Source organism: Primulina tabacum, chromosome 14 (genome assembly GCF_025594145.1).
Source record: "Primulina tabacum isolate GXHZ01 chromosome 14, ASM2559414v2, whole genome shotgun sequence".
Classification (NCBI taxonomy): Eukaryota; Viridiplantae; Streptophyta; class Magnoliopsida; order Lamiales; family Gesneriaceae; genus Primulina; species Primulina tabacum.
Window position 1 is genome coordinate 33122524 of NC_134563.1, and position 14109 is coordinate 33136632.

At 35.6% G+C, this 14109-nt stretch overlaps 2 protein-coding genes across 4 annotated transcripts; both read right to left on the bottom strand.

Annotated features, from left to right (window-relative positions):
* Positions 1–1555: 1555 nt before the first annotated feature.
* On the bottom strand, positions 1556–7978 carry LOC142524448 (uncharacterized). Of its 2 annotated transcripts, XM_075628452.1 has the most exons (15): positions 7446–7976; positions 7224–7346; positions 6572–6713; positions 6257–6456; positions 5441–5496; positions 5200–5294; positions 4587–4689; positions 4370–4464; positions 4145–4207; positions 3359–3434; positions 3141–3249; positions 2920–3032; positions 2669–2727; positions 1900–2008; positions 1556–1760 (listed from the first exon to the last, which is right to left on the bottom strand). In XM_075628452.1, exons 1-15 carry the CDS (start codon positions 7831–7833, stop codon positions 1626–1628), a joined length of 1866 nt encoding a protein of 621 aa, XP_075484567.1. In that variant the 5' UTR covers positions 7834–7976; the 3' UTR covers positions 1556–1625. The 2 variants fall into 2 exon arrangements, 1 of the variants encoding a protein (XP_075484567.1); XR_012814894.1 differs by lacking the exon at positions 1556–1760 and having other exon boundaries at positions 2916–3032; positions 7446–7978.
* A 1771-nt stretch (positions 7979–9749) lies between these two features.
* Positions 9750–13786, bottom strand: LOC142525336 (G-type lectin S-receptor-like serine/threonine-protein kinase At5g24080). 2 transcript variants are annotated; one of them, XM_075629612.1, is made up of 5 exons: positions 13341–13786; positions 11786–13123; positions 11498–11678; positions 10955–11417; positions 9750–10761 (listed from the first exon to the last, which is right to left on the bottom strand). In XM_075629612.1, the coding sequence occupies exons 2-5, from the start codon at positions 13008–13010 to the stop codon at positions 10405–10407; spliced, it is 2226 nt and encodes a 741-aa protein (XP_075485727.1). In that variant the 5' UTR covers positions 13011–13123; positions 13341–13786; the 3' UTR covers positions 9750–10404. The 2 variants fall into 2 exon arrangements, with proteins under 2 accessions (XP_075485727.1, XP_075485726.1); XM_075629611.1 differs by having other exon boundaries at positions 11786–13134.
* Between the last annotated feature and the right edge of the window lie 323 nt (positions 13787–14109).

Genomic DNA, 14109 nt, shown 5'->3' on the forward strand with positions numbered 1-14109 from the left:
AACCAAGAATCTGAGTTTAAGAAATACACAAAACTGATTTTTTAAGCCGAAAGTCAAAAACCACTTTCATTTAATTATTGCAAAAACTCCGTAACTTGTGTTGATAAACGATGTTAGGTACGATATTGCAAGGCCGTGAGATATATAATCCAAGTCGAGAGCAGAATTACGGGAACAACCGTCTGATGGAAAACTACTTTCACGTTCAATTCAGAGAACACTTTTTCGTTTCGTGTGAATTCCCCGAGGGGAATTAAAAAATTGTGTATTGATGTGGTGATGCAACATAGGAATGCAGCAATGTTCGAGGTGGTGGTGTAACAAACATGATACAGCATTGGCATGTTGTGGCAGTCAAGCTACAACAAGCATCGATGAGTTACTTGAATGATCCAAAATTGAGACAACCATGTTTTTATGTAAAAGATACAAAACCAAACTTGAAACTTCCAGTGTTCGATTCAAGTAATTTCATTTTTTTTTAAAGAATTATCTTGCTGGCCTAAAGTTTTCATTGCTATCGTGGATTTGGTCGTGTGAATTGCCAAAAGAAATTTTGTATATTCTCTTATCTTCTTTTTCTAGGTGGAGGAAGGGAAACAATAATAATATAAAAGAGAGAGAGAGAAACAATGCGGAAAAAACAACTCAAAAAATAAGAAAATAAAAGAAATTATGGGAAAAGGAGATGAAAAAAATTATTGTCGCGAGAGAAATGGAGAATAAGAGATCGAAGGAATGGAGTCAAATTTTATATATATTATATAATTTGAAAACTTTTCATTTTAAAACATTTTTCATATGTACATATACTTTTCTTACCATTCTTTATTATTATTATTTTTTTTTGCTTTATTGTAATTTTTCAAATTTAATTTCTCGTGCCTAGCTTTAAAAAAATCTTCAAAATAGAACTAATTTTTTACCTAACTTTTAATGTTTTATAGTTTTAATAATCATTACTATATATTTACAGCAGCAATTATAAAATATGTTTTATATAATTTGTATTAAATGTATATACTTGTGACATTACTATCAGTTACTTTAATTTTAAAACTGCTTCAGACTTAATTTCCCATACAAATAATTATAAGTTAATCTTTAATTAAAATATATATTTTATTTATTCTGAACATACTTATAATCTGTTCGCAAGAATTTTTATAATTAGAGATTGGGTAGACAATTCTCTTAAGAAGTTTTCAGAGCAATTCTATATTTTTTATGTGGGTTATATATATGATATAATTATAACTTAATGATTAAAAATAACAATTATTTTTGAATTAGAAAGAGTCGCATTTGTAATAAGAGAACTACTGCAATTTATTGACCGTACGGACAAAAAGTATAACTTCCTGTTTTACAGTTCAAATCCTTGGCCCCCAGTAACAACCACCCCCTCCACCACCTAAAAGACACATCTTATCTTAAAATCTAAAAATTGCATTCACTCTCTTTAAGTAATATATTTGACACTTGCCTCTTTATCAGTGGTAAAAAAAATGTACGGGAGGTTAATGCAAATTACCCAAAAATAAATAAAAGAGTATGAAGCAAAAGGCTTGCAGATGATTCCATCTCTAAAACCCGCAAAATAAGCACCACAAAACATGAGATGCTCATGATATAGATGAGACTCGCACCGAGTGATCAGCCGATCCTGTCAAGAAGATGGGCAAGGTTGGATGCCAATCTACTGTTGTGATTGATCCACGATGAGAAAGTGTTCTCGTGCCACTCCTATTACCTCGGACCTGTCAAAGAAGAGAAGAAAAACAAGTTGATTTCGTTAATTTAGCATTGTATACACGATACTTCATTTATACAAGCCTCCAAATTAATGGCAGAACTGCACGCTGACGCTTATGAGCAAGGGAGTGCGTTTTCAGTTACCTGGTATATCGGTGCTCTTGCTGAACCAGATGTCACCAGAAGCTTTCTCCCATTAGCATCTAAAGCCATCTCGTGTCTATAGGGAGAAGAGTTCCCAGGGTTGCAAAACCTAAATCAGACAAGTGATTAATGTTGACTAGTCGTTATCCGCAAACTTGGATTATATTCCATAAATATAAGAAAAAAATTGGTATAACTGAAGTAAATTAAATTAAAAGAAGAAAAAAAGGACAAACTTTGTAATACCACGATGAAACCCATGCTAAATTATCTTCAACGAGTAAAAGTACAATCATGATAGGGGTCTTTTGGATGATTTTGAAACATATGAATTCACCCAAGTCCGTCCTGGAGGACCAAGTTCTTTGGGGATAATGGTATCAGGTGTCAAAGAGTTTGGCTGACTTTGTCAAAAATCAGCAGGAATGCAAAGAGGGCAAAAGACCATCGTTCTGTGGTTTTTATGGTCATACTAATTCTTAGTATTTCTGATAAAACTCATGAAAATCTTCTGTTATTGCTCAAAAAAAAGACAGAGACAGCCAGAAAGAAAGAAAAAACTCCGGGAATGTAGTTAATGTCCAAGAGGAAGCAAACCGAAAAATATAAATTGACAGTGTCACGGCGTGGTTGCACCTAACCTATCAGTCACAGTCATTGGGCACAAAATTTCTGCAGCTTAAATAGAGAACCGTGCACGCATGTGAATGACAATTAAAATGCAAAATCGGTGGACAGAACATGAATATGAAATTCAGTAAACACACACCTGCTGCAGTTTCTTGACCACGTGATTTTTCCTTGATTGTGTAAGCTCCATTCAAATATCTGGTGTACAAGTTTTCAAGTTAGATTCCGAAAAATTCAGTAGAACAGATACTTTTTCGTTGACTATGATGGAAAAAAATACAAAATTAATTTACGGGGGTTTTAAGAGTAACAGTTTTGGAGAAAGCTAACTACTCAAATTTGTCATGCGCATAATTGTCTAGGATAACCAAAAGAGTATGAAATACTTGCATTTCCATCAGTGCCAAAGCTAAAAATGCTAGTCTCATCAGGCCCAAAAAGAATAGAGTTGATCGCACATTCATGAGCAGGCCATCCAGTAACTTGCTGGCCAGCACACATGTCTTCCTCCAGTTAAAGTGTACGCTTTTGCCACATTCGTAACTCATACAAATTGAAATCTATGATTAGAGTGACACAAGTTGTTTATGTCGACTGTGGAAAAAGGATACCAAACATATGAATCATTCCATCAGTGGCAGCAGCTGCTAAAAGCTTTCCATTGTGATTGAAACTCAAAGAAGTAACTGCCGGTGGATCTTTACCAAGAGGAAGGACTGCCTTTGATGAAGATGAAAAAAAGTAAGGTGAATGTTATTTAGAAGAGAAAATATTGGTGAAAAATGAATCTGAGATCACAAAAAAATCCACAAGACAGATATTTACATACCATAGATTTCCATGTCCTCATGTTCCACACAGTTAATGAAGCAAACCCCAAGCGATCCACATAACCTGTACCTTGCCTACAAATATCACACGACCAAATGTATAACGTTCAGACAGGAAAGAATTTTTCCATGACATTAATGGTCTGCAGATTTTCTCCCATCACTATTAGAAGTTGAAAAGTAGATCAAAGATCACGTAAATAATTTTTAGAAAGAATAATTGTAAATAAATTTTAGAGAGAATAAAAAAGCCATGTTCTCATTGCTACTTCTACTTTATAACACATCATGCATGTTAAGAAAGAAATCTTATAAATATGATTTTCAAAGACACCACTTGCTCAAGTTGGAATAAGACAGCTCATGAATACGTTACTACAAAACAGTCAAACTCTATTTCCTTGGGAACACGATAGTGGTGGAGGAAGTAGTCATTGACTTGTCTTACTGTTATTTAGTTCAAGCACAACAAGCTTAAATATTTTCTGACTATTCCGTAGCAGGATTATCATCACAGGTCAATGTTAAAAAAGTTGCCCACATCTTTTCACGACGTTTGAAAACCATTGTTTAGCATTCGCCACCAATCCTTCATTACCAAGCGCGAAATATTTAGGGCCGTAGCTCGAATTCATTCTTGACAAAATCAAATGCTACATGTGTATTTGGTAAGAGCAGACAGCAAGTTAAAACATTACAATCTCCCTGAAACTCCAATGGCATGCACAAAAAGCACCACATGCTTGACAATGCTAAAGGTATACAAAATCATGAGTGTCAAGCACCTCGTGGAAGCTGCTGCCGAAACAAAAATAGGCTCCACAGGGCTGCATTTCAGATCCAGAATGCTGGTCAACAGAAAACATGAGAGAGCAATGAGATGAAATGAAAACTATGAGATGAGATGAAAACTATAGCTATAGTTTCATGAATACTGCACTAATGAAACAAGGTTCAGGACAAAACGGAAAAGGGAAAAGAAAATGGGCCGACGTATCAGCTGACTGAACCTGGGGTATGCTTCAGTTGAGTTGAGATCGCAAACAACGCGCTTAGCATCTACGTTCCACACTTTAATGCCTCCATTGGAAGTGCCTATCAGTAGCTTTAGTCAAATAGACAATAATAGAGTATCAAAAGACCAGTCTTCATTACCAAAAATAATTCAAAACAGAAAAAATATCATCCTGAATATATGCTCTCAAAATATAAAGCCCAGTGCCATACCAAGCGATCAGATTTGCAATCCCACTCAAGGGATATGACTTCAGCTCCACAATAAATAGTAGCATTTCTAGATGTTGGTGCTGATGAATCATATGTCCATATCCTTCACCAAAGAACGTTCATTAAAAGAAAAGCAGCACTGAGGCCAAATATTGACAGTTTATCAAAAGGTAATCCAAGAATTTGAACCCTAGAATAACCAACTTTGTTCTCTTTTCCAACACCTCTATATGTAAGGCCTCCTTTGGTATTCATGTAATTACTATAATTAGTTGTTCACCAGATGCCTTATTAACATCCTTCTACATTTCCGTTATTTTTGTTTCTTATTGTTGTGTTTTGCATATTTGTTCAAGATCAAACTCGAGAATAAAGCCCAAATTAATTCTGATGCCTGTTTGAGATAAAATGTAGTAAAAAAAAATAATAAAATCACAAAAAAATAGCAAATAGGCAAGTACAAAATAAAGAACAATCAATCTGCCAGACAAAGCCTATTTATATGTGAAGGATTGCAATGCACGCTTTCAACAGTTCACAGAAGCAACTATTAGTTGCACACTGCATAGACAGACAGTGCAAGCATGTAAGAAAATATAATTACGGCAACTACCTGACAGTGCCATCAATAGAAGCACTAGCAATATTATCACCGGAGGCAGAAAAGCGACAACAACTGATTGGACTTGTGTGCCCCAAGAATGTATCCTACAAAAAACAGTATAAAGCATGTTAATTTTAAAATAAGGGAGGAAAATCAGCAAATTCTAAAGATAAGGAAATGCGCAGAAGATTTTGAATTTTTTTATGGGGAAAACAACAACCAAGTACAATTTATTTCAAAACGTATTTACCTGAAATACTGTCTTTACTTCTGGAAACTCTTCTTCACTCAGCAGATCCCCACTTCCTGACAGGTATTATTTAAAAGAACATCAGGATGAAGAGTGAAAGTTGAAACATCAGTAAAGGCATCTTGTTCAGAGCACACGTGTACAATTCAACACCACATAAAGTCAATTCCAAATGCTTCATTAGACAAACTCATAGTTTATTACAAAGTATATATATAACATACATAGTTTGATACCCCAACTAATTTAATTAACTCCAAGCTGAATAAGATTTCAATTTTTTATAAGAAATGAAATTTATTGATGATAAAATATTATGTACTCATAGTTTATTGAGACATATCACTTGAGATGTTCCTAGATCTTGATTTAAACCAATATGAGCACTGGGATCACTCACAATTCCGTATTTTTTGGCCAAACCCAATTGGACACCAAATTCCATCAAGCTCTACGGCCAAATACGTGGTGAAGCTACAAGAGAGAAGGAGGAGGTCTCCAGATTTGTCATAAGCTTTATAGTGAATGTAACAATTGAACAATAACACTTTTAAGTGCTTGGATTGGTGCTACATCGCAAATATTCAATTCATTAAGCAATAAAATCCAATTAAATACTTGAACATGATGGGCCTCAAAGATTTTGAAAGAAGAAGAACTCTTATTGGAGGAGGGAGGGTTGTCGAACAAAAAATTATAGAAATAAAAGGAACCAAGCTCTCCATCATCCAAACTTGTTGGGTGTGAAGATGTTCGAGATTGAACAATTGTGAAATGTACATGATTAATATAACAAGAATAATTCCAGCAACTTACCAACAACGGTTGAATCAAGGTCTGTTTTGCCAGGATCACTAATACTACTACTCTCATCAGCATGATTATTCAACTTAGCCCCTGCATCCAGAGATTCCATAACTTGAAGATTGTCCCCGGGGAAATATGGTTCTCTTTCTACCATGTGAGAAGCTGATTGCACTTGACTTCCATAAGAAATACTAGCTTCTTCAGGACCACTAAAATAATAAAAAAAGACAACAGTCAGTGACGACTATAGACTATGTACAGAGAACTCACTTTTTCCTAGAGACGACCAAACATATTGGTGCAAACTCAAAATGTAGAAGATACCTCCTTGATTGAGACAACAGCGCATCTTTTTCTTCTAACAAAGTCTGAACTTGGTATAATTTAAGATTAAGCTGCTTAATTTCTTTCTTGAGACGGTCCACAGTATCCCTTTCAGAACTTAGCTTCAATAAGGCCGGGATTCGTGGATAAGATAAGGAAAAATCAAAATCATCCTTTATAGCTACGAAAATGCCATGCAGAGAAATTAAGTCTCCCACTGCTAGGTAAGTTGTTAACAATATATTAGGGAAATGTCCGACTGCATAAACCATAGCTTGTTCAGAGATTAATAGCACATCAAGAAGCTGAATACAACATTAAAATCGTGACATTAAATGACGGAAAAAGGAATGATCACCCGGCGCAAGAATTAAAATGCAATATGGAAAAGTAGAAAAATCTTTAAAACTTTTCCTTCACTTAACATCATCACGATGTGAAGCCATAAACTAAATGGAGAAAACTTGTTTAATATAATTTTGGGTTGCATTAAATTAGGTATAAAATTCAAAAAACAATTCATCTGAGGGAACCGATCCCCTGCCTATTTTGGGGATATACATTTAGCTCGAGCACATGAGGAAAAATAAATAACAGTTTTTACAGGTCATTGCAACCAACAATAACCGAACTTTACTTCATAGAAGGATATGAGAACCATTGAAAATTCCACTCAAGAAATTCCTGACAGAAAGATGTACTGCGCGGAACCACTCCTCAGAGAAGTACACACGAAATTGCGGATCCAAGTGCGGCTTCTGAAGGTATGGAATCGCTGCAAGAAATCAAAAAATGAAAATTTTAAATAAAAAAATGGAAAGAGGAATGGAGACATTTAATTAAGCTATATTGATAAAAGAAACAGGGTACAGACCGAACCACGAAATCCAGCTTTCGCCTCTGTTCAGCAAATCATTTCCAAGGACCCCGAAAAAGTCCAACACTTTGTCCTTTCTCGCACATTTTAGTGCATTAACAATGTAGTAACGCAAAATCGACTCATCCAACTTCGAAATCGTTGCAATCAACGACGAATCTGAATATGAAAAGCATTTCTTGAAAAAGCTAAGTAAATCAATCAACTTCTCCGCCTCGAATTTGGGGATGTAAACCGAGAAAATTAGGTCGAGAATCTTATCAACTTGAAACCCCTTGCCAATATCAGTGGACAACTCCTTCTCTAAACACTGTAAAGTACTCGTAAATCCTCTAAACACGAGAAATTCTCTCACGAGTTCCTCTGCGAATTTCATTTTCTCCATTATATTCCTCAATCTAATCGCACCCAGATAATTGATTCTTGATTTATGATTTCAGAATAATAAACTAAGTAAAGAATCCAGATTGTTGATTAGTTTGTTTCGACTTTGATTCAAAAGTTGTCAATGCGCTTTTTCAGGTTTGGATCATGAGTTTTTATAAGTTGTTATCATTCAAACTGTAAGATATTGAAATCCTAAAAATTATATCATATTTTTAAAAAATTGGTTTTTAGTTAAAATACTAGACGAGCTCTAAAATGAATTAGAAAATAAATTTATTTAACGAGTCGAGGTCGAACCAACATAGTTAAACATGATAAATGAGTTATTAACGAACTATATTCGAACTATTCGTGAACCTGGTCATTTTCAAATTAACCGAACTTGAGCCTGATATTGCTTGACTCGACTTGGATAGTTTACCTCCCTCTGACACATTTAAAATTTATTTGAAAATTTTAAAAGATAAAAACCCACATTTAATATAAACCAACAATATATTTAACTTTTAAAAAATATTAATTTTTTTTTATCTTAATTCAGACTAAATGATTAATTAATCAGAAAATATTTGTTTGAAATTTTTTACATGGTTCGTGGTACCATTAACTTCATAAATTTGTAATTAGCTATTATAAAATATTTTTAAAAAATATGAAGCTATTTTCTTAAAACTCATTGCCACAATTGTTTTAAAATATTAATGGAATATTTTTGCTCGCATAAAACTTTATGTGGGGGGAAAGATCGGCCAAACCAAACGGTATTAAAGTAGTTGGGAAGTTTGTCATCTATTTCGGTTAATTGAGCTTGTTGCTTGATTCTTTCCACATCACACTCAGCGTTGAATGGGGAGCCCTGTATCGAGATTAGATCTTTTGTAAGACGATTTCATTGATATTTATATGTGAGACGGATCAACCCTACCGATATTCACAATAAAAAGTAATACTTTAGCATAAAAAGTAATATTTTTCATGGATGACCCAAATAAATATATGTCTTACAAAATACGACTCGTGAGAGCATCTCACACAAGTTTTTACCTGAGATCAAAGGTGGGTCAGGAAAGAACAAGATGCATCAAAATATATAACTATTATGTTCTTTTTTAAAAAAATAAATTTAAAATCAATGGATAAAATCCATCCATTCAAGCACAACTTTTGTGAATTTAAATTCAGTTTTTTTATTATTTAGCGAGTATACCACAATTAATCACAGTGACCAAGTATACTGTTATTCAATTAAATCTATTGATTTGTAATTAACATGTGTCCGCAAAAACATTCAGTTGCATTTAGCATGCAATGTGATATCTTAGTCTCGAATATCCCGATTGGATTTTGTTGCGAAAAAATAGTCAAATTAAATAATTTTTATATAGCAGAAGCGTTATTCTTTTACTTTTAGTGATAATTTCATATCAAAATATTTCCACAGTATCAATAGTGATAATAATTATGCAGAAAAACAACACAGGTGATTTTTACGTAAAAAACCCAAATTAGAGAAAAACAACGAAATCGAAGTCTACCAAAAGAAATATTCACTATATCAATAATGGATATAAATCATTTATACAATTATAGGAGATAACAACAACTCTCCCTAGAACAATTTAGGGGATACCAAAAACTTCAATAATAATTATTCTTAAATGACACACTCATTCTCACTTTCTAAGTAAAAATCGCACACACAAATTTAATCACATAGAAATTCTATGCTAAAATTTATATAAACAATTAGGCTATACAACACTCAGTTGTTTATTTATTGTTTGTCTTGGAATAGATTGAATCAAGGGGGGGGAGGAAATTAGGGTTGTAGAAATGTGAAATGATAACGTGAATGACTAAGTGTGAAATCATGAATGATTTTCAAAGTTGACTAACCTAACTTGCTTTTTACAATTGGTTTGAACACAAAGATGAGGATTGAATGTCAACAGATTTTTTGGATATCGGCACGTTTTCAGGATAAATTCGATCGAAATGAGTATGTAAACTCATAGTCCATAGAAAAACACTTTTCCCTGATCGCAGAATCACAAACGTGAAGGCAATCCAGAGCAAATCTTCCGCCCAAGCAGCTGAAACCCATCAGGTTTCAACATCTTATCGAAGCCGTTTCTCTTGCTTATCCAATATAAGTACGAGTTCTTTGTTATTTTGCTTCAAATCTTGGGGGATCTTGCCATTTAATTTTCTTATGCGTACTAATTTATTTATACTTGGATTTCTTGAGAAGAGGAACGCGCAAGTCAAGCTAGCGATTTCCTCGAATTTTAATTTGACAAGAAAATTAACAATTTCAGCCATTGGAATAAATATAAATGCACTAGATTAACTTGCATTTCTGTCAACGTATAGTTTCTGCCTTGATCTGAGTATACTACATTCCTCATAATCTCCGAAATTTAGAATCCGAGGATTATATTGGAAAAGGAAGACTTCGTGGATCAACTGTACACGGCATTTATAAAAATCCCGTCTTGCAACAAATTTGAACACTAACAACTAATTACTATCCAATGATGCTAACAAAAAATATTCAATATGTATTTGGTTATCTTGGTGAAATGGTGGAATGACTACATGTTGCACGAGATGATGGATGAGTGGCGGTGGTGGCCGTGGTGGCCGTGGTGAAGGAACTCCCTTGACTGAGTTCTCTTCTCATGGCTCTGTACACATGATCTAAACCTTCCTCGATAAGCTCGGAAACTGCATGTGGTATTGGTGGCATGTTAATGTGAATGGATCCTTCAAACATCGTCACCACCTCCCCCATGGTTGGTCTCATGGTGATCTCATCCTGAATGCACCAGAAAGCAATATTCAAAGCCCTGACAAGCTCTTCTTCCTCGACAGATCCTTCCAGCCTTCTGTCTACAACTTTTAACGGTGTTCCGTTCGTGATCGCCTACAGAGATGAACATTCGAACAATCAGTTATATAGATAACTACTTCTCCTGGGCTAAAGATGCTCGTGTGTTGAGACAAGCCAATAAGGTGCCACTTGAGATGTGGTGCAATTGCTAATCATACAATAAGTGGCTACTTGAAGTTGATAACAGGTTCTACCTCAATAGTCATGTTTAAGAAGAGAGAAATACCTTGAAAGCCCATCCAGGATAAAAGAAGTCCTCTACATCAAAAGACATATCTAGATTTCTTCTGCCGCCAATTATCTCTAACAGAAGCATCCCATAACTGTAAACATCGGCCTTTACAGTGATTGGACGATTACTGACCCATTCCGGGGCTAAGTAACCTCTGGTCCCTCTCACCATTGTGATCACATGTGAATGTTCTCTGCCCATCATTTTCGCCAGTCCGAAATCTGATACTTTTGGACAAAAATCCTCATCTAACAGAATGTTTTCTGGCTTGATGTCGCAATGTATTATCCTGTCACGACATTGCTCGTGAAAATATGCGATCCCTTTTGCTGTGCCAACAGCTACTTGATAACGAGTTGGCCAATCCAGTAGTCTGTCCCGGGTCTCTCGAAAATTATATGAATGGAATATCCACTTGTCCAATGAACCATTTTTCATGAACTCATAAACTAGAAGCCTGCGGAGTCAAATTTTCACAACGAAATTGAGAAAATATGTCACACTATCTTGCAAAGATACAGATTTACCTATACACACCTTTGTTTCCCCTCTGAGCAATATCCGCGTAACCGAACCAAGTTCATATGATGCATGGAGCCAATTGTGTTTACCTCAGTGATGAACTCCTTCTCTCCATGGGGTAAGATTCTGTCTAGCTTCTTTACAGCAACTAATGTTCCCTCACCAAGGCTTCCCTTATACACACTGCCAAATCCACCTGCGAAATAACAACTGATTGCATGAAAATTTCGAGACCCGGAATTGTTAAATTCTTCATTTCAACTCTTCTCAGTATAAAAAAACATCTGGTTTGACTGCCATTACCTGTTCCCAGCAATTCGGAAAAATTTGCGGTCCTACTCTGTAAATCTCTGTAACTAAAACTAACTGGAGCTCCTGACAAAATTAACGAATTCTCAAGGGCTTTCTTTAAAGCTCTCTTTCTACGAACAATTATGTACAATAAACAATAGAGCAGAACTATCAAAACTGTCATGCTCAGAACAATAGGAAGCACCAGGATTTTTTTCTTGTTGTTGCTCGATCCATGTGGTAAGTCAGGACCGACATCGGTAGTCGAATAGCCATTAGATTCAACTTTCACATACAGAGTTGAGCCGGGATCCTGGTATCCTCCAAACTCCAAGCTTCTTAAAAGCCAACAATATGGTTTTTCTTCATTTAGCCCATAAACAGAGGCAACGCATTCGCAGGCTGATAAGCAGACATCACCACACTTGGCTTCCGACTCGATATCGCTATAATTCGCTATAACTGATGAATCTGAGTAGAAGTAACTAGTTTGTTGAACCGTTTCGATCTTGAACTTTGACGATAAATTCCCACCATGAGGGCTGCATTTCCCTGTCAACGATGAGTTTCCCAAGCAGTTATCATCGCTGTTCACTTTGAAAGTCCCCGGTAAGCATTTGCAAGAAGCATTAGACTTACTTACTCCTAGATTGCATATCCCATTGCCACAAATACCAGCAATCTCACATGGAGTTGAGACAGCTGCCCATTCCGAAACCCATTGCCTTGACCCATTGACATCGTTGTCCCATCGATATATGCGTAGATTACCATTAGCCTCGAGAATTAATCTCCTAAGAACTAAAGGGGTACTTGATTGATTTCTAGCCAAGGATAATGTACCATTGTCATTCTCATTCTTGTACACATACACTGCTCCTTCCGATGACGACCCATAAATTATCCCGAAACTCCCTCCTTCATCTAAAACTGCCGTGACTTCCCCTGTCACATTTGAAACATTAGGTCCTGGCCAATAGGAGTAATTTGCATATGATTCCAGAGAGGTGTCATACACCTCAGGTACATTATATGTCAGCGCCAAGTTTAGAGAATTAGGCTGCTGTAACATTTTCATTGTATAGAATCCACCGCGTGCCAGTGATTTAGAGGACTTGAGCTCTAGAGAAACTGTCAAAGGTTGTCCTGGTAACATTGTATCAGAGGGATGTGAAAAGCTTTGCCAGACAACATTTCCATTTGTTGCATAGAGAATGAAGTTGCCATTTTCAGACATGACCGCTGTTCCAACACCAGAATTGGATGTATTCGATGTCCAGACCGTAGTTTCTCGGTCGTTAAGCGCGAGGTTGCCACTGCGGTCGAACTCCAAGATTGCATCTTTGCTGACTGCAGAATTTCTATTAAAACGATTGAAGAAAAACAAAAAAAAAAATTATATATATCCGCAAGAACTTCAGTAAGAGTACTCGAGGGACTGTTTCTTACATCCTCTAAATCTAAATATAATTGAAACTAGTCGCGTTCCAGTATGTGGTAAGCAAACATCTTTCATTAAAATTAGACTTAATTTGATACAAGAAACGACATCAGTAACAGGACTTACGCGTTTGCTGACCAAACAAGAGCCCGATCTCCAGGAAGCTGCTGAAACCATATTCCCAGTTCAAATTCACCGTTTACTGAATCCACTAGCGTAAACCCAAAAGCAAAAGTACCATTATCAGAAACCCAAGCTTGGTTCTGGCTCGCAAATAATCTCGAACCCGGGGCAATCGCACCAGCTGAATCGGACCCGAGAAGCTCTCCAAGAATGATAACACAACATATATAGGAAATACAAAAGGAATGTGCCATTGATATTGAGGCGCAAGAATCTTGCATTTCACGTACGAGTGATTGGAGGGAAAGAAGCAGACTTATTTTATTAACATTTTTGTGTGGGAAATCAAAGTGTAGTAGAAGGACAGGTGTACGGCGGTGGGCGGTGGGCGGCGTTGAAAATCTCTCCCGACTATTATGAGACCTCATGTTACGTATGTCTCTCTACATCAGGATATGAGATGCCTAAAATAATTGTTATTAAAATATAAAAAATCATATAATAATATATATACTACAATTTCATATGTTGTTTTATATATATTCATAATTCAAATGATCAAATGACATTTATCTAATAAATGTATAATTTTGATATATTTTATCATATACAATAGATAAATATCACATCAATAATTGACATAAAATGGATACAGTTGATGAACGTCAGCATATAAAACTGGGCAAAAAATTGTGTGAGACGGTCTCACGGGTCGTATTTTGTGAGACAGATCTCTTATTTGGGACATACATGAAAAAATATTACTTTTTAT